A 19,714-nucleotide genomic window follows, 5' to 3' on the forward strand; every position below is an offset into this window, starting at 1 on the left:
GTGTATGTCTCTTTTCCTTGATGGTAAGAACACATATACAGACTGGATTACATGTTTTCTCCCTAAATGTTAAATTTAAATGGAATAGATATCAACCATAATACACAATATAAATACAACCTATGGGCTAACCAAATCTCTCATCAGAAGGATTGAAATGCCCCTCACACAGGAATGCAGTTGTATACTGATACATTTTTTCAGAAATAATGTTTGAACATATTATTCAATAATATGGGCTAAATTCATCACTGGCAGCAGCAATAGTCTAAAACTAATGGAGCTTTCCTGCATACAGGCACAATAGTAATATTTCTTTATCAAAGCCCACATTTATGAAGAAAGGTAACCAGGAAGGTACATTAAGGTTTTCCCTTGACATTTCCTTAAAGGGAGTTATGAACATTAAACACTGTGGAGGTTTTAGCTTTGTTTCCCAATTATGGGAGGCCTTGGCATGAATATTTTCTGGTCTGTCAGATCTCCTCCACTTCATGTCCACTCTTCATTCCAGTAATTTTTTAATCTTTTTAGCCTGGTATGGAATTTGACAAACAACAAACAAGCAAGCCATGAAGTTATTATAAGCTGGTGGAAACACGGAAGCCTGGGAGAAGATACTGATAGGGCTTTGCCACACCATCAGAGAACTCACTCTGGAGAAAAATCCACAGAAAAACAGACTGCAATGTTTCTTCTGATTGGGAAACTACTGATTATTTTAGATCATCTTACAAAGCAAACTGATTATAAATTGTTTTGCACAGACTTGTTTGTTTACCCAGATAGGGAGATTATATTCTAACCAAAAAAAAAAAAATAAAAAAAAAGAATAATCAAAGAGAAATCCAAGGCAAAGCTTCAGCTTTTTGCTGTTGAAAAAGAGCTTGGTTTCATGTTAAGTTTCCTGTTCATAAGAGGGACCTTTACCCTTAGGCCCTCCCCTCAAAACAACTTGCTTTGCTTTCAAGACCTTTGGCTTCCAGGGCACTCCAACCTGATGCATTTCTATATCTGATGCATTAGTCAGCATTCTCAGGACAAGTGGGAGGACTACTGCTGGCAGCTGGAAGACAGAAAAAGTATAAACTGTTCATAATTAAACTTTATCACAACTTACTTCCACAAGTTCTTTTGTCTGGATTTAAAATGAACCCTGGGTGGCATCTACAGTAATAGGAGTCCTCGGTGTTAACACATTCGTGTTGGCAACCATGGTTATCCAAAGCACAGTAGTCCACAACTGAAAAAGAACAAGACGAACGTGCAATTAGGAAAAAAACCCAGAACTGTTATGCATGGATATTATGGTTCTAGAGACACACAGTAGCTATAAAAAAAGGAAAAGCTGATGTAATTGCTGTCTTGAAAAGCTTGTCTGGAAAAAGTAGTGCACTCACAACAACAGTTGGTAAATCAGATTTTAAATGAATCCTGAATAATTTCTCAATTTTGAACATTTATCAGCTCTCAGACTGTCAGGAGCTTTCTCAACATGTTTTCTCAGATCTGGAAACCATGCATCAGTGAGCATCTCTGTCCAATGTTCACACTGTAGTCCAGGGCATAGAAAAGTTTGTTTGATTTAGTCTTCTGTCTCTGAAGTCCCAGTCCTGGAATTGCTCTACTTTTCCTTAGTTCCCTACCAGCAGTATTAATTCTCAAGAGCTGGTTCTGTAGCCTGAGTTTATAGGAAAATCTTGGCATTATCTTCTACACTGAGGACTGTCACAGTACATTCATTTCTTCTAATGTGCTCCAGATTCGTTCTGTGCAAAGTAGCTACAACTGCAAAGCCTGAGAGTTTCAGGCTGATATTCACCATGGATATTCTGCTTATATAATGCAAGGGACAAAAAAAGTCACAGGCAGTCCTGTCATCTATTTCATAACTCTGGTCATTTATTACACAAGTCGATTCAAAGTTGCTAAAGAAATTAAAGGATTTAAAAAATTTCTTTGCAGGTTAAGCTTCATCTTCACAACAAAAGTCTTAGAAGAAATTAAAGATAAGTCACAAAGCTGGTGCTCTGCCCACAAAGAGCTACCAGGCCTACATTATAAAAGTATACCTGATTCTTTCTGCAGAAGACAGTAATGTACTTAGCTTCATAAGAAGACAGGTTCCTCTTTGCCAATTAAGTAAAATTTTTCACTGTTTTATACTGCTGAGCCTCACAAATTTCTTTAAGAGGCAGTAATTTGTTTCAATGCAATCATTTTTTTCTTCAATTGCCCCACCTATGTAAATCATGCACAGTCAGGTGTGCTACTATATTTAGTCAAGATCATCTAGTTAGGAAAGCAGATAACCTATTCAGCTGCTTTGAAAGAGTTTCTTTTAACCCTTCAGAATATTTCTGTTGAATCAAGTCAAATTACTTTCTGGCTACCATGTGATACCATTTTCCTTGCAGGAACCTTCCTGTTTCCAGAATCGATTCATATTAAAACTTATTTACTGAATACGCATTTCAGGGATATAATGTGCCATACAATTAACTTTCCTCTTAAATTAATTCCAATGTGCACATTTTCAAGTGTTTAAAAGGCACATTAAGAAATAAGTAGGCCAAAGAATACATGCAATTTAGCATCATGCCTGGGAAATAACCCATATGGATACCTTTGTAAAGTTACCTCTTTCTCTGCATTTAAACCTTAACAAAATTAATTTCTATTGCAATATCTACAACTGCCCAACTAATGATTATAAGAGTGAAAATAGAATATTCAGTTGGAAGAGACACACAATGACCATTTAGTTCAACTGTTTGACCAGTTCAGAATTGACTTTGCCCAAATGCCTCTCACACACTGACAGGTTTGGAGCATCCACATTCCTACAGCATTCCTCCTGTAGGAAGCTTGTTCCAGTGTTTGACCATCTTCTTGCTAAATAAATGCTTCTTAATGTCCAGTCTAAACTTCCCCTGGCACAGCTTTGAACCATTCCCACGTCCCTGGGAGAAGAGCATATTTTATGCTAAGTCATGAGATATACATGAGAATGTGAAAACCTGAGATTTCACTGTTCTGAATTTTATCTCATGTCTATTTCAATAAGAAATTTTTTCTAGATGATTTATTAGTGTCCTTTTTAGTGAGCAAACTATTAATTCAGTTGTCGTCTCTGCATATTTGTTCCACCTTGTTTTTCTCACTTGGCATTAGTAAGTGATGAAAACCATCTTTGACTTCCAGTTAGTGGTTCTGCACTCTGGGTGCTTACATTACCCTCTCTGAACCATGGACTGCATGGGTCACCTTTCTCATAAGGGGTTCTTTTAGCCCTATGATGTGTATAGAGGTTATTCAGGTGTGGGATGATGAAGGAAGTTAAAGAGAAGGGTAGGAGGAAAAGGCGTAAAGCAAGTAAAGGCATAAGGAGGAGGAAAAAGAATATGAGGGAAGAAAAAAACACACTCAGGGAAGACTCGTAAGAACCTAAGAAGCAGCCAAAAAAATCCAGTACTGCCAGCAGCCAAGCCACTGCCAAGAAAAAGGGATCCAAGCCCAGTAAGGGCAGCAAGATGGATACAGTCTAACTAACACTAGTGCCAGGAAAGAGAGGACAGCATGTCCAGCAACACCAAGGTGGAGAGACTGAGTGTCCAGCAGCCTGATGGAGAAAGGGTAGCTCATTACCAGCAAACATCAGCTGACAGGACTTTGTCCATGTGAAAAACAGATCAAAAAAGGCAAAGTGATAGTGCCTTGCCGGCTAGATTTACTGCTGAGCAGACAGTTCCAAGTTTTGTTTATCCTACAAATCTGTTGATAAACTGCATTGCAAACTCCCAGATTGGTTGGTTGTTCAGTGGTCAGCTTGAATGGATACTTGTGAGTTCTGGCTGTGAGATTTCATGTAATTATTGCTATTCAGGTAACTGGCTGGCACATGTCAATAAAGCAATTAATATCACCACTGATCCTTAAATTAACCCATCAGAAAAAATTAATAAACATGCCCATGAAATGAAGTTTCGGTACTTTCTAATTTGCTTTTGCTAGAGTTAAAACTTTAGAAATCACAGAGATTTTAGATGGAAACCTATGACTCTTTCCAAGAATATCACAATGCATATTTCCTACTGAAATTCTCTTTTCATTCTCTGGAAGGGGAGGAGTGATTAACCTTAATGAAGTCACTGCTTTTTGCAAAATTGTTATTATTCTCAGTGATCTCTAGTATATGTGTGCATCAAGATCTTTATTCATATCCTGCTCATTTGATAATAAATACTTGACAGAAAGGAAGGATTAACTAGCTTAGGAGTAATGAAAACTGAGAGTTATCACTATTGAGTCAGTACTACACATAGTCTCCCTTAAAAAATTTTCCAGCAAGAATGATTATTCATTGGTGATCACACCTGCAGAAACTGTACTTTCTTAGTAGTAGCATACTCCTCAAAAATCTCAAGCTGTACAAACCTGAAAAGTCAAATTCTAAAGGCTGTCAATAAGATTTGCAGACAAATTAGCATCAAATTCCTAAATTACCCAATCTTTTCCTGTTCAAGAAATGTAGAGAAACTGAGTTCTGCATAGACCAAATATAATTAATACACATTTAACCATTCTTGTACATCAGTAACAAATTTAAAAGTTAAGTGCCAAATATACAACTGAAAAAGAAAAATAAAAAATAGAAATGTTAATAATGTGCTTTAAAATTTCAATTAATACTGCTAATTATTGCAGTGGTATGAATAGCATGTATTCATGTTTTGTTACTAAAAGGTACAAATTAATAGAAATCAAGTGGAGAAGAAAAACTCCTGTAAAAAACAAGACAGTGAACCCATGCATGCTCTATTTTGAAAATAATAGAAGAGAGAATATGAAATCTTTAAATGTCAACAATAGTGCTCATAATAAATGTGTATCTCTTCAAGCCAAAGAGAGTCAGTGAGGAGGTAGGGAAAAAAAACATCAAAGATATATCATGCCTCCAAACAGCAATCACCCCAGACTTTGCCGATAAGTTATTAACAGACAAAAGTCCCAAACACCAATGCAAGAAATGTAATAGTGGCATAGAAATATTCTGAAGTTTTAAATAACAAAAATAGATTTCGCATTTATTACAAAATTAATATTAGACTTGACATACAAAGAATTTCACCACAATGAAAGCTCTGGTAGTTACTTTCCTGGAAGGAATATCTTGGGCTGTCAAGGAACTTCAGCTTAATAGAAAATAGTAACAACAGCTGATGACACTAAGCATGAATATTTTGGATTAGAATACACAGTAGGAAAGAATCAGGGATGAAAGAAGTTACCAGGAGTCACGGATTTCCTGTCTCAGGATATAGTCAAATAAATAGCAGAGAAGTATGTCCTTTATTCTAACACAAGTAAGTCAAGAGAGTCAGCTAAGGTTATTAGGTGAATGTTGGATATAGAAATCTGGGCCAGAACATAAAAACTTACCTAAATAACCAATATTATCTGCATTTTCAAAGCAATTTGGTTTCAAAAAACAGGTTCTTAAAATGGTATATGAGTGGCCAAATTATGCTGGAGACAAATTATATTGAGACCTTCAAATATCCTATACTGAAATCATGAAGCCAACAAGTAAAGGAAACATTTCTGAAGAGTAAGCACAGAGTGAATATTCTTCAAAACCTCGTGTTATCCCAGGCCTAAAAAATCTCAAAATCTTTTTTGTGTGTCTCGCATGAAGCTACATGAAGAAAGTTCCATAAATTGTCACCTATTTTGCATTTCAAAACAGGGCTATCCTGGAAGCCAATAGCTTTTTGAAGGTAATAAGAGGAAGATATGCTAGAGCTGTCTTAAAATGACAAGAAAGAGTAGGCTGTTGGACAAAAGCATTGTGGCAGCCTGTGGCAGAATTGAGGCCAAGGACTGACTTGGATTCATTTCCATGGCACTTCAATTTGTGTTTGAAATTAAGCATGCATCTAAGTGCTTGCCTGAAGAGAATACCTAACAAATAATGTAATTTTGAATCCAGATCTCACTAGGGCTTTTTGCAGTGGAAACAGAAGACAGAAGACAGTATTTTCTCAGAATGGAGCACGGAATGAAAAGTTTACAAGAATAGGTACATAGACTTGTAAAAGAAATTGTAATAGAAGTATTTACCACATATGAACAGCGAAGAAGACTGAGATATTTACAGAGTAATACAGAGGGGAGTATGTTTTGTGTTAAAGACTTATTGTACCATATTTCCACACTCTCTCTTTTGAGCTGTAGTTCTTGGAAGTTATATTTATTTCCGCATTGCCTGCAGTGAAAATTAAAGGCACATAGTGGATGGTTTCCTAAAGTGGTTAAACTGTCCTTAAAGTCAACCTTTCCAAAAAGGACTTGAAATGTCTCCTCACATCACCATAAAATCAAGTGAAAAAACATCAAAAAATTGTCCTCTTTTAAAGTTTTTCTGTGCATAACTTCTGTCTGAAGAGCAGCTACTGACTTTGTCTGCCTTTGTTTTTTAATGGCCACATATGTCATGCCAGTACATTGCTGGCCACCTACATGGATCTTGAATAAAACATCGGGTGTGTTGTCAAAATGGAAAATTACTTTCTGTGTGAAATTGGTTGGAACAATTTTCCCAAGACACCATTCATTATCAGTAAAGGCCTACAAACATGTCAATTATGTGTGCTTTCTCACCTATCACTCATACAGGAGAACATATTTGTCTGTAGCTAAAGTAGATACTTTTTTATATTGAGTTTTACTTTGGTTTTGTCAAGAGATAAATGTGAATTGTTGAATTCATACTCACCAACACAGCTCTTTCCATCTGCATCAAGCTCATACCCTTCATAGCACTGACAGACATAGGACCCAGGTGTGTTCACACAAATCTGCTCACAGGCATGTTTCTCCACAGCACAAAGGTCCTGAGCTACAACACATAATTGCATGAGTATGACATTCTTTGACCTTCTACAATGCACAGGTAGACCATAGATCAAAATAAATTTCAGGAAGCTATGGACAGCTCTTTAGAGATGAGCTCATTTTAACACAGATCATGCCAATGTTCTGTCAAACAGTGAAAGACAATAGGATCAGCCACTCAAAGCTGAAGCACTCATTCCTTCAGTTGATGGCAAAGACTATTAATGGACCAATGGTGTCTAGTAGAAGTTTTTGAGGTATGTTTCCCTAAAATGTTCAAAGTGCATTTTTCAGGGATTTTTTTAAAAGAAAAGTAATTGTGTTTATTTATGTATTTTTGGGGCTTTATTTTGCATAACCAGATAAATGATGATGAGGTTGGAAAGGGAAAGAAAAGGAAAACACAACAGCAAAAAACTCAGGCATATTTAATTTCTGGGTTTTAGAATTTTTCATTTTTTGCAAAATACCATAGCAAGTCACCCCTCCCATGCAAAACATCTCAAAAAAATGACCATGACAAATGAGGTCAGTTCAGCACCTAGCCAAATAAAGCACACTGGGCTTTCTTTTCAACAGACTAAAGCTTTATGAGAACCCCAAGTTTCCCCAGCGGAAGCTCTGGAAAGCAGAGTGCTTTGTGTTGTTCAAAGACTGCTCAACACATAATGGTCATTTACAGCTACAAAATAGGCTTTTGGAACATGTTTGAGGAAATCAGCCAAGCAAAACCAAATTTTCTTTTATAGCTGTCTGCTTCATATCAAGCGGCATGATGAACAGCATAAACAGTCGCTTAACTCTTTTGTTCCAGTGTAAACACCCACAAATAGATAATTTTCCAGCTTGTTTCAGCTACATTCCTCTTTTGTATCATTTTGTTTATTAATGTAAGATTCGAGCATCTCTAGAGAAGAATGGGAGAGATTAGTTAAACAAACAAATACAGTGTAATAAGTAAAGAATACCCATTATCTGACACAAACACTCTTCTCTAGAAAAGTTAGACCACAGTACACAAAAGGAGCATCCTTCCATGGATGCAAAAACATAATAATTAAACAAATGTAAGAATATTTTTAGTTTAAACAAACCCAGTTCCTAGCATGAAGTGAAGTTGCCAGTTCATTGCTGATTAAAGCCATTTTGTTAAGGGCTTTAAAGAACTGAGTGTTGATAGCATATACTCTCACAACATGAAAAAAAGGGAACAGAACAATAAAAACAGAGTCTAACAAAAGAATAAAAAGACAGTATAACATTAGCTACATAGCATTCATCTTTTCTGCATTGTTTAATTCAGAAAGTGCTAAATTGTATATGTAAAGAAACTATTTGTTCATTGAAGAGGTGCCAATATGACCAAACCTTAGATAAATACATCTGGTTTATGTTGATCATGTATTGTACTTAACATAAACATGATGAAGATTTATTTTACTTAGATGACAAGTGAGGAATCCATTGTCTCTGCGCACTTGTGGGCAATGAACAGCTAGTGAAGGTAACTAAAATACTCTCAGACTGTGCATTTTTCTTTCACTGTGGTTCTCCTACCTCCAGAACTAAGCTGCCCCCATTGGGCTTGACTCTCCATCCTCATGAATTCTGTTACATCTCTGTGGGGTTTTTAGACTTAATTGTTTGACCTCCTCTAGACTGATAGGGCATCATCTCTCTCCTTCACCAGTGATTTGCACCATCCAAGCACATTGAAGGCCAGTTTGATGACTCTCAGATTTCCAGTGCTAATTGCCAAAATTAATTTATAATTTGGTGATGTAAAAAACCCAAAGGCTGCAAACACATTGACAGACTAATTTCCCTTTCACATTGATCAAACTGCAATCTGGTACCATCTGATTGATTGATTGATGATCAAAGCAGATAAATCAAAAAAATCATGTGAGAGGTAAGTGGGGAACACTAATAGATGTCATAGCTAAAAAACAAGGTAAAGCAATGCAGCAAAGGGCTTTGAAAAATGGTAGAGAGGGAGCATATTGAGGGCTACTGTGCCTGGGCCACTAGCAGGAAAATTACATACAATTCCAAAACTCTTGGAAATTAACCTGTATTTGAAGCAGTGCAATGCCCAAATGTTGAACTGCTGGCTGAGAAAAACTATGGAAATGTAACAGAGTAAAAAGAAGAAGAGAAAATAAAGAAAGAATTTTTCAAACTTGTAATTAATTTCTTTTAAATTTATTTACATACCTTCACTGTTTCATTGGTGCTTCATATTTGATATAAAACAACTCTAAGCAAGAGAGACTAAGCAGTTTTATGGCACTCTCCTGAGATACAGAACATCAAATACAGTGATGGGATTTAAGCCTGCAGTCTTCACCTTAGTTCTAAATTATCAGTTGTAAGAGCTACATCCTATGCTCTCATGATGACTGTCTCCCACAGTTTCTTGAAAAGATGTTTTTCAAAATTTTTTTCTGGCTAAAATCAGTTTAGCAGCTTCAATTTGAATCCATGCACTTTCATATGAATCTGTACACTGCTGCGTAATAAAAACTTGAATTTTTAGCACGTACATTTTCCACAAGTAATTAAATATAGTGTTAGATAATGTCTTTAAAATAAGGTGGATACAGAAATAAATTTGACATATCCCCCTGATGTAAATTGCTGTTAATTACTAGGAAATAACTTAAAATGCACTAACAAAATACTGATCACAAAAATCAAAATTAAAGGGAAATAAAGTTTGTTATTATAAACTATACAGCCAATTACTCAAAACTGAAAAATTCCTCTCTTTTAAAGAGAGGAATGAGAGCACAAGCAAGTCTTCTGAAACCATTCTTTAAAAGGTTGCAAACCGTTATATTTCCACCAGCAGTTAGAAAGAGCTTTTCAGAATGTCAGGTTATTTCACAGTTTTCTAGTATAGGGTCTATTGCACCATTCAGTACCTTTTAGTACTGTTGCTAGCTGAACAAATTAGTAAAGTATATAAATTCACTTCATTTGAAATTATAAAGTTACTGATTTGGTTGTTTTTAATTGTTGAAGTTAAAATACCAATAAAATTAAAATGTAACTTCATATAGTTACAGTGTACCTCTGCAGAGTTGTGTATAAAATTCAGCTGGATATACTTCAGAAAGATTTGTAAGAACTTCACTTAAAGCAAGAAAAAGAATTACAACTTCACCTTTCTAGACACTTTCTGATGATTATCATTAAAATGTACTGACCTCAGTTCTTTATGACCCCAACAGAAAGGGTGAGTGATGTTAAACCCTTTTTGGGAGTATGAAAGAGAAAAGAAAGATAACATACTGCTGCAAGTCTTCTGGTCAGCATTCAGAATGTATCCTTGTTTACATCTGCATAAGTAGGAGCCAGGGGTGTTTATGCAGAAGTGATCACAGTGATGCTCAACTATGCTGCACATATGAGGCACTGAAAGAAAAAAAGGAAAACATTATTAGCTGCTGGTCCTAATTACTTATGGTCACAACTGAAAAAAACCTGATGTTGAAAATTTTAGTGAAGTAACTCAGAAATTTCAAATTAAGTGTAGCTAGTAAAGATAAAAAATGAGATCTTAAGAAAATAAAAATACACAAAGGAGTATTTCAAAAAGCTAATCATTTGGTGGCCCTATGAAGACAATGAAACAAACCTATTATAATCAACTTTAGAAAATAAGTGAAACTTAAATGTAAGGTGATTTAGAGGACATTCAATTTCTTGCATGAAGAAAATCACCACACAATAATAAAGAAGAATTATTAAAAAACAACTTAATGAAGACACTGTTTTGCTTGCTTAGTTATTAATGTTGAGGAATGTGCAAGTAATACATGACGACATTGAGGATATGCATCTCCAAGATTCATTATGCAGGAGCTGAGTTGAGCTACCCTCCAGATTGTAAGTCTTTCTGAGTCTATTTTTGTTCTGTTTGTATTTTATGTCTCTAATAGCAGATATTAAAATGCAGCAGACAGCCAATGAAAGAGAAAAAGAATGAAGGCCCATTCATTCATTGTTGAACTCTTTTTCTCCAGAGCAGTATTTGGGGATTAAGAAATCTGATTTTTTTTTTTTTCCACTGCAGCATTGCTTGTATGTAATCTCCATAATATATAAGTGAATTACTTCTCAGAGAACTTTCTGTGGAAAAGTATCTATTTTCCTCAACAGCAATCAGGGATTGGTGTGTTCCTAATGCGCTAGGTCGACAAAACTATAGTAAAATTTATGGAATAGATATTGACAGTAATCTTCTAAAAGCCACAACAGAAGCCTGCAAAGTATCTTAACCTGATAGGTGTGGTACTTGTGGAAAAAACCCACACGTGATTTTAAGATATATACTATGTATCTGCCCTTTGGCACGGTTACTAGAGTTAGGTATTTATTGCTAACACACAAACCACCACAATTCCCTAATCTCTTAATCAGCTTCTTGGATTTCACAAATTTCTCCCATAATAAATCTTCTCAAGTACTTTTATTTATGTGAACACAGACCTACTTTGACTTCTTGTCTTGTCATCTTTCTGTCATTCTGAAAATGAAAGCATTCAATGACTCCAATAACTCCCATTCCTTCTGAGTGCACATTGTTGCTGTCTGTTACCGATCTTCCCATCTACCACACAAGTACAGTGTACATATTCTGAAGTGTTTCTGTTACTCCCATTTCAAAGCAGTGATACTCTGGTCATTAGTCTGATTTCTGTGGTGGAGTCTGCTCTCTGAATGATTTCTGCAACCTCATCTGTTGCAGGAGGTGTTTGGTGACCATAGGAAGGTAATAGGGTGATCTCATAGTTAAGGAATCTGAACATGAGCCTTGTTGTGACTTAGATATTATCTCTATATCACAGGGTCCTTATTTGATTTTGAGTCTTGTTGTGACTAAGATCTTATCTCTATATCACAGGGTCCTTATTTGATTTTGGGCAAGACAATAGTATCAGTATCTTCAAGGAAACATCAGCCTTCACACTGTAACTGTTCAGATAGAGACCTGAATCTGGATTTGCAAGAGTGCAAGTGATGGCTGTAGAGCTGTGAATAACATGTTGTATTAGTCCAAAAATGTTACATGCCTGAAAATCACATCAGGGATTGCACTGAGTCAAATATTTAAAGTTAGTGGAGGTAACTTTAGGTAGAGTCAAATATTAAGTTAGTTTTGACAAACTTAACCCTGTTTCTCTTCCTCCATTCCTCCAGTGTAAAATGGGGATGACATTGCTATTTACTTTACAGGAATATAATAAAGACTTTATCTGCTCCTGATTGCTCCATTCCAAGTCCTGTCTTTCTCACACTTCATCTAATCTCCATCTCCTTTCCTGGATTCTGTTCCCATTTCCAGTGACATTTTCTGAGTTTTCAACTCTTGTCTAGGATACTCCTTGCTTCCGTTTTACCTTACTGACTAGTAATAAAAAGGGGTCCTGGCTTCATCTGGTGTTTCTGATACCCCCAAACCTTTAACAATCAGGGGCAGCAACTGTAGGGAACCTCTGACTTAACAGAATAGATCACAGTTCACAGGGATTCTTCTGAGAATATAGGTCCTGGGTACTTAGTAGTCTCCCCCATCCAGTAGTAAGCAGTGGCTAATTTGGCTTACTTCTTGTTTTCCCCACAAAGCTTCACCATTTAGGCATGGTTTTTTCTTGTCACCACAGGAACCATGAAGACATTCCCACAGACACAAGGGTGATTCAGACACAAGGACAGCTCAGGGGCCAAGGTCTTTTCCCACAACACGAAGCCCAGCAGACAGCATTCCAGAAGGCTTGACCACAGGGGTGCCTTCAATTGCTTTAGCAAAGAAACAAGGTGTCCAGATGTTCCACTCAGCTACTGATATTGCCTCTGGGTCCACACCTGGGAGGACTTAAACTAACCACATTTCTTGGAGGAATGATGAATTTCAAGAGAGCAACCATAGCCTCTGCTTCCTAGAATTACTCTCTTGAAATTCATCAAGCTGAATGCTGCTTCACAGTCAAGAGCAAATAAAATGTTATGGATCCTATCTCCAGTTTAGCACCTTATGTTGAAATCCATATGAATCTAACAGTTTAAACTCTCTGTTGAACCTGGATCTGAGTTTTTAAACATGTCTTAGGATCTCACTTTGAATTCTCAGCACAGCAAATCCTGTGGAGGCATTTCCTGGGGGCAGGAGGCAACTGCTATCCTTGTCACCTCCATAGTCCTCCATCAGCAGTGGGGGGTGGCTTCACTGAGGAACACATAATTTTGATTAAAAGTGAGCTAAAAACTCTAATAAACTTATTGGATATGGCCCAGTGAGAAAAAAATCCCAACCAAGTAAATGTTATTTGTATGGGATTTGTTTCTAAAACAAAATCTAAAAAATCAGCATTTGCTGCACATTCCATTTAAACTCTGAATCCATGATTAGTTTACTCTTTCTTGGTTTTTAAATATATCCTACTATGCCAGATAATAATACAGCAAGGAAGAAATGGGAAAAAATCTATTATCTGATGACTGTCTCTGTTGGTGTTTTCTGCTGAGACAGTTCAGCTGCTCTTTGAAACAATTTTGGAAAAGATCAAGTAAGGAAAATCCTCCAGACTATCCTTACAATAAGCTGCACTTCTTTCCTGGCAAAAGCATCCCTAGACATGAGTGATCATTTAATCTTATCCTGCATTCTTTTTCTGGATTCTAATGAAAAGACATCAGCTAAAGGTCAAAGTTGCAGGAAATATTTTCACATTTATCTCAGGAATAAATGAAAAAGTCTACCAAGCACATAGATTAAAATAAAATTAATTACAAATGCCATGATATTTGCAAAAGGTAATTCCTTATCAGGGAATTACAGATGGAAGTGATATCTCTATTGTAAGTTAATGCTTATTTAAATATTTACCTCATTGGATTAATAAATAATGTCACTGTAAAGGCTTTTCCTAACTTCCTGTATTTAAAACAGATGGAATACAAAACCTGCTAAGTCTGTGTTTCACCTCCAGTCACAAGACATATACAGAAATGATTCTTTGCATAGAATTCGTATGTAAGCTTTGGAAGAGGAATTCATGGACTCTCAAGACTATTTAAATAACTGAAAGACTCTCCAGCAGTTAAAAGTTTCACTGCTAAGGGAGACCACTCTTAAAATGAAGAGATGAAAAAACTTAACTAATATTCAAATATCATAAATAATAAATTTATTGCTATTATGTAATAAATAGGAAAATCATTATATGCATGTTTGCCTAACTGCTTACGACCACGAGCAATGAAATAATTTTTATGGCACTTAAAAGTAGCATGAGTTTTCCCCATGTGTGTGACTGCTGTTCTGGATATTGTTTGGCTAATCTCCCTTCAATACATATGTTCTAACAGATAAGGTTTCATGTAAAAAAAAAAAGTTTAATGATAATGCTTATTTTTTCTGTTTCACTTTCATCTATATATTCAAATCTATAGATAAAAACCTTACCACAAAGTTTATCTTGAAAGGCAGAGGTCAATGTTTCAATCTGACTGAAATTAGCAACCAGAAACACATGTTCTTCATGTGGTTCACTCCCAATGGACTTCAGAGTGTTCATATCCACTCTTCCCACTCCAATAGCAAAAATTAGGATTCCTGAGTTACGCGCTTTAGCAGCAATCTCTGCCACAGGATCTTGAGGTCTCCCATCTGTCACTATCATGATAATTCGGGGCACATTCTGCCTCAGAGGTCGAGCCCCCTCTGTCTCTGAAAATGCAATGTTCACTGCATACTGCAGGGCCAGTCCAGTCATGGTGCCAGTGGAGAGGTGCATCATCCTCCTCACGGCTCTTTCGATGTCCTGCTTCCTCCTGAAGGTCTTCAGTGCAAACTCCTGCTTGACGGTGCTGCCGTACTGAATCAGACCCACGTGCGTGGCGTCAGGGCTGATGTCCAGAAACTGCAAGATGGTCAAAATGAACTCCTTCACTTTTTCAAAGTCATAATGACTCACACTGCGAGAGCTGTCAATGATGAAAACAAGGTCCAGACGTTTGTTGTTGCAAGAGTTTTCTAAAAGGAAAATGCAAAAACAGTACTTTACAATTTCAAAAGGCAAATAGGTTCAGGTTTACTGTCTAAACAAACTCTGACAAGTGCTGTGAAAATTCAGGAAAAATAGGACAAAGCACAATTAAGAATACTTGGGCAATATAAATTTGTTCTCCAGTATATAATAAAAATGTCCTGATACTTTATCATTATATGTTTTTTTTTTTGTGTGTGTATGTGTGTGTGTGTGTGTGAGGTAAGTGCCCAGAATGGTTAATGGCAGTGGAATGGTGAGAAAGAATCACACAGAGCTTGGGTTGAAAAGGGCATTAAAGATCATGTAGTCCAATCCTCCCTGCCGTAAGCAGGGACACCTTCCACTAGACTGGGTTTCTCAAAGCCCCATCCAACTTGGCCTTAAACACTGCCAGGGATGGGACATTCACAACTTCTCTGAGCAATCTGTTCAAGTAAAGAATTTCTTCCCTACACCTAATCTAAACCTGGACTCTTTTAGTTTATTATTAGTTCATTCCTTTCTGTCCTACCACTACATGCCCTTGTCAAATGTCACTCTTCAGGTACTTGTGCATTACCCTGTTTTGTCACTGTTGAGATTTTGACCTCACTCCCCATGCAAGAGTGGAAATCCTCGCTGAATGACAGTTAACTATTTAAGTGGATGCACTGTGATGCTTTATGTGGCAGGGCCTGAAAATTTAGAAATCTAATACTGTGACAAGTATATCAGGAGGATATAAGTGTTTCATTAAAAACAGAGAAATAGAACACAAAGAAATACAGGTCAAAAACATCTGTTAATTGCACTGATAAGAAAGGGACTGATTTTTTAAGGAAGTTGGCACTAAGCAGCACTTTGCATGTACAAAGTACTGTTCTCAATGATGTCAACTGCAGCTGTGAATGCTCAGCAGTTCTACAAATCAAATGTCATGATTTCAAGCATGTAATTAATACCCATCTGGGGAAAGTTTCATGTATTGGACTAGCTCAGCATCACAGAGAAATTATATGGTTGCATCAGAGAGAAAGCCCTGTTGTCTGCAGTGGCACTCTACTCAGCCAAAAAAACACTCATACTGAACACTCCCTGAAATCTATGTCAGCTTTCAGAAGATTTTTATTCCAAGAATCACTGAAGCAGAAATATTACAGACAGAGTACGTCTATATCTGATTATGGCACAGATGGGCAGGCCAAGCTATCAGGGATAGCAGTAGAAGTGATGGTTGGCTGTCTTGTAGGAATACTAAGAGCTTTCTGGGACTCTGGGTACGTCCTCTGGCTTCTGCTCAGCATACTTTTCTGAAAGAATATGAGAAATATGAGATACATTCATGAGTTGCATGATGAGAATGGATAGAGACTGACCATTCACAAGAAGCTGGCACATGACAGCTTGAGACAAGCCTGTGAGTTGAGCTATCAAACTTGCCACAGAAAAAGCATGTGGAAAAAGGACTTTGATGGGATGCTGATGAAAAGAAATCAACAGAGGTTTAATGTGTATACCAGAGACTCCTCCAAATTAGGAAATCCCTGCATCATAAAAGCATTGCAGTTCAGGGAATAACTGCAGGTGGCATTTTCTTGTCCTTAAATTATTCCACATGCACCTACTTTTGACCTCTGTCAGAGTCAGAACATAGGGTCAGATATACCTATGGCTTCAATCATTGTGTCTGCTCATCTTCCTAAATTCCTGTGGCTATGAATAAACCTGTGAGGTTCTTAGTTGTGTTTGTATACCTAGCTTGAAAGATTAAAGATGGGAAGAATGCTCATCAGACTGTAGTGGCATCCTTATTTTACTAAGATGAGACTCCCCTAATCAGTAGTTTCCAAACTGTATTGCCAAACCCAATTCAATTCCCAGCACACTGTCATCCATCGTGTACAGTGAACAAGGCACTAGTTAATGTTTGGTGGAAAAGCAGTGTCTGACTGTACAATCAAAGGACATGCCATACTGCACTAGTACAAATGGGCCAATCAAGGACTCAATTGGGAAAACATCTCTCTGTAGACTGTCCTTTAAACAAATTCGCTTGTGACTGCTGACGAACACTCACCATGCACTTCTGCCAAGGCAGGGGGTGAGAAAGATGCTTGTTTTCACTTGTTAACTCAGAAGCCTCTTTCATAGATTACCAAGAACACTTTTTGGCATAGAATAAAAATGCTCTTTAATGACAATAAAAATGACTGCCTGGATTTATTCATGTGCAGTCTACAGTACAGCTTTATTCATAAGCGTAGGAATATGCTCGGGTTGCTTATTCTTTCAAATTCAGAGCAGGCTGAATGTAAGCCAAGCTCAGAAGAAACAAAATTCCAGTTCTAATGGGATACAGATATCCTGACATAACTATTTTCCACCTTATTATCTTAATTACCTTATATATAAAAAATTACAAATTATCTTTACTAATATAAAATGAATTATTTCAGCAATATGAAGATAATGCTAAGTTATGATTTGTGGGAGCAGACCAAGAGGAAAGAAGGAAAATTACAGAAAAAAAGATTAAGAATATGTGTGTGCACATGAGGGGAAGGACAGATAAGGGAGAAGGGTAAAATGGATGCTATTTTATTTCCCTTAAAAGATTCCAGCATTGATTCACTAAAGGTAAATCATGCTTGGCCAGCCTGATTGCCGTCTATGATGAAACGATTGCCTGGATGAGAGGAGATTAGTGGATATTGTCCACCTAGAGTTCAGCAAGGCTTTTGACACTGTCTCTTACAAAACCCTCATGGGCAAACTCAGGAAGTGTGGATGATGTGGACAGAGATGTGGCTTGGTTTGGTTTGGCACAAGGTCTAGTCAGAGGCCTGTCACTGGTGGTGTCCCCCAGGGATCAGTACTGGTCCCAGTATTGTTTAGCTTTTTCAATAACTTGGGTGAAGGGGCAGAGGCCTCCTCAACAAGTTCCCCAACAACACAAAGCTGGGAGGAGCGGCTGATAGCCCAGAGGGCTGAGCAGCCCTTCAGAATGACCTCAGCAGGCTGGAGAGATGGGCAGAGAAAACCATCTGAAACTCAACAGAGGTGAATGCAGGGTCCTGCATCTGGGGAAGAACAACCTGCACCAGTGCAGGACAGGCATGACTTGCTGGAAACAGCTCTGCAGAGAAGGATCTGAGTCCTGGAGGACAATAAAATGTTCATGAGCTGGCACTGTGTTCTTGTGGCCAATAAGGCCAAAGATATCCTGGGCCACACTAGGAAGACCATTGGCACCAGGTCAAGGGAAGTGACCCTGCCCCTCTACTCAGCCCAAGTGAGGCACCATCTGGAGTGCTGTGTCCAGTTCTGGGCTCCGCAGCACAAGAGAGACATGGAGCAGCTGGAGTGGGTCATGAGGGGACTGCAGCATCACTCTTATGAGGAAAGGCTGAGAGAGTTAGGCCTGTTCAGCCTTGAGAAGAGACAACTGAGAGGGGACCTCATCAATGTCCATCAGTCTCTGAAGGGAGGGTGTCAAGAGGATGGACCCAGCTCTTCACGGTGGTGCCAAGCAATAGGACAAAGGGCAGTGGGCAGAAATTGATGGGCAGGAAGTTCCACCTGACCATGAGGAAAATCTTCTTTATTTGTGTGGGTGCACTGGATCAGGCTGCCCAGAGAGGTGATGGAGTGCCCCTCACTAGCGATAAGCAAGAACCATCTGCACACAATGCTGTGCCATGTGCTCTGGCATGGCCCTGCTTGAGCAGGGAGATTGGACCAGATGACCCACTGTGCTCCCTTCCAACCTTGTCCATTCTGTGAAATCAAATCAGAATTACAGCCATGGTGTTGAAGCCTTTTAATTGGAATATAGAGATTTGGATCCCAGTCTGAAGAGACTCATTTGTCTATTCTGAAGTCTGGAATGAATCTTGGTGGGAAAAAGCCCAGAGAGCCTTGGTGGACAGAAACACATCACACTGTGCTGAATTACTTTAGAAAAATCTATTAAGATGAATGAAACACAATGTTTTTCAAAACTACTTCAACCAGCAAAGTACTATCTATAGAAACTTTTAATAAAACATTTCCAAATAAAGATGTATTTAAAATATTTGTCTTCTGATTTGGTATGAATTTTTTTTTAAACGCTGTAATTATTTAAGTTGATTTAACTTGGGCTCAATGAAAAATATTATGTTACTCTTCTACAGATAAAAAATGCAGCTTGGTGGTATTTTGAGGAGTGGCAATCAGTAGTAATGACTGACAGATCTAAACACTCATCCTCTCAGATAAATTTTCAGTGATAGCTTTTTAGCAGTTACATGCTTCTCTGTCCTGTAAACTAAAATCTCTTCTCTGACCAGCTCTCATTTTCAACAGTGAACTTTCTCACAATTTTGACAAACATCTTCATAACTAAAAGTAATTCCCTTTCACTCTTATGAAAATTTACTCACTGAAAAGAGCTACTCATCCATAAACCTACTTCTAAGTCAGCAGAGGTCTTTTATTGCCAACACAAAAGTTAAAAAAAAAACCCTCAGTGTGGGTTGTATTATCCAAAGGGGAAGCAAGGAAAGGGAAGACAAGCCAGTAGTAAATATGTTCTCCTTCTTTACTCAGTATCTACTTTGTAAATGACAGCCACAGTGATGCCACCTTTGGAACACTAACAATGCAAGGAAATTTCAGTTCTACTGGGAAGAATCCAGCTAGGATCCAATTACTGAGATTCATAAAACAAGGCTTAAAATAATACTGAGCATCCTTATTTCCTCTAAAGCTGAAAAGTTAGTTAAATCATTTTATCT

The 19,714-nt window shown here is 37.5% G+C and overlaps 1 protein-coding gene across 6 annotated transcripts in view; it reads right to left on the reverse strand.

Annotated features, from left to right (window-relative positions):
* MATN2 (matrilin 2) overlaps positions 1–19,714 on the reverse strand; it is a 64,764-nt gene that overhangs the window by 27,366 nt on the left and 17,684 nt on the right. For 5 of the 6 annotated variants that reach the window (XM_064706446.1, XM_064706445.1, XM_064706447.1 and 2 more), the window contains exons 3-6: positions 14,372–14,941; positions 10,195–10,317; positions 6,779–6,901; positions 1,121–1,243 (exon numbers count right to left, since the gene is read on the reverse strand). In XM_064706446.1, the coding sequence (XP_064562516.1) occupies positions 1,121–1,243; positions 6,779–6,901; positions 10,195–10,317; positions 14,372–14,941 (939 nt within the window). The remainder of the gene's footprint in view (positions 1–1,120; positions 1,244–6,778; positions 6,902–10,194; positions 10,318–14,371; positions 14,942–19,714) is intronic. The other variant, XM_064706448.1, reaches the window with a different exon arrangement.

This window comes from Zonotrichia leucophrys, chromosome 2, assembly GCF_028769735.1.
Source record: "Zonotrichia leucophrys gambelii isolate GWCS_2022_RI chromosome 2, RI_Zleu_2.0, whole genome shotgun sequence".
In the NCBI taxonomy this organism is placed as follows: Eukaryota; Metazoa; Chordata; class Aves; order Passeriformes; family Passerellidae; genus Zonotrichia; species Zonotrichia leucophrys.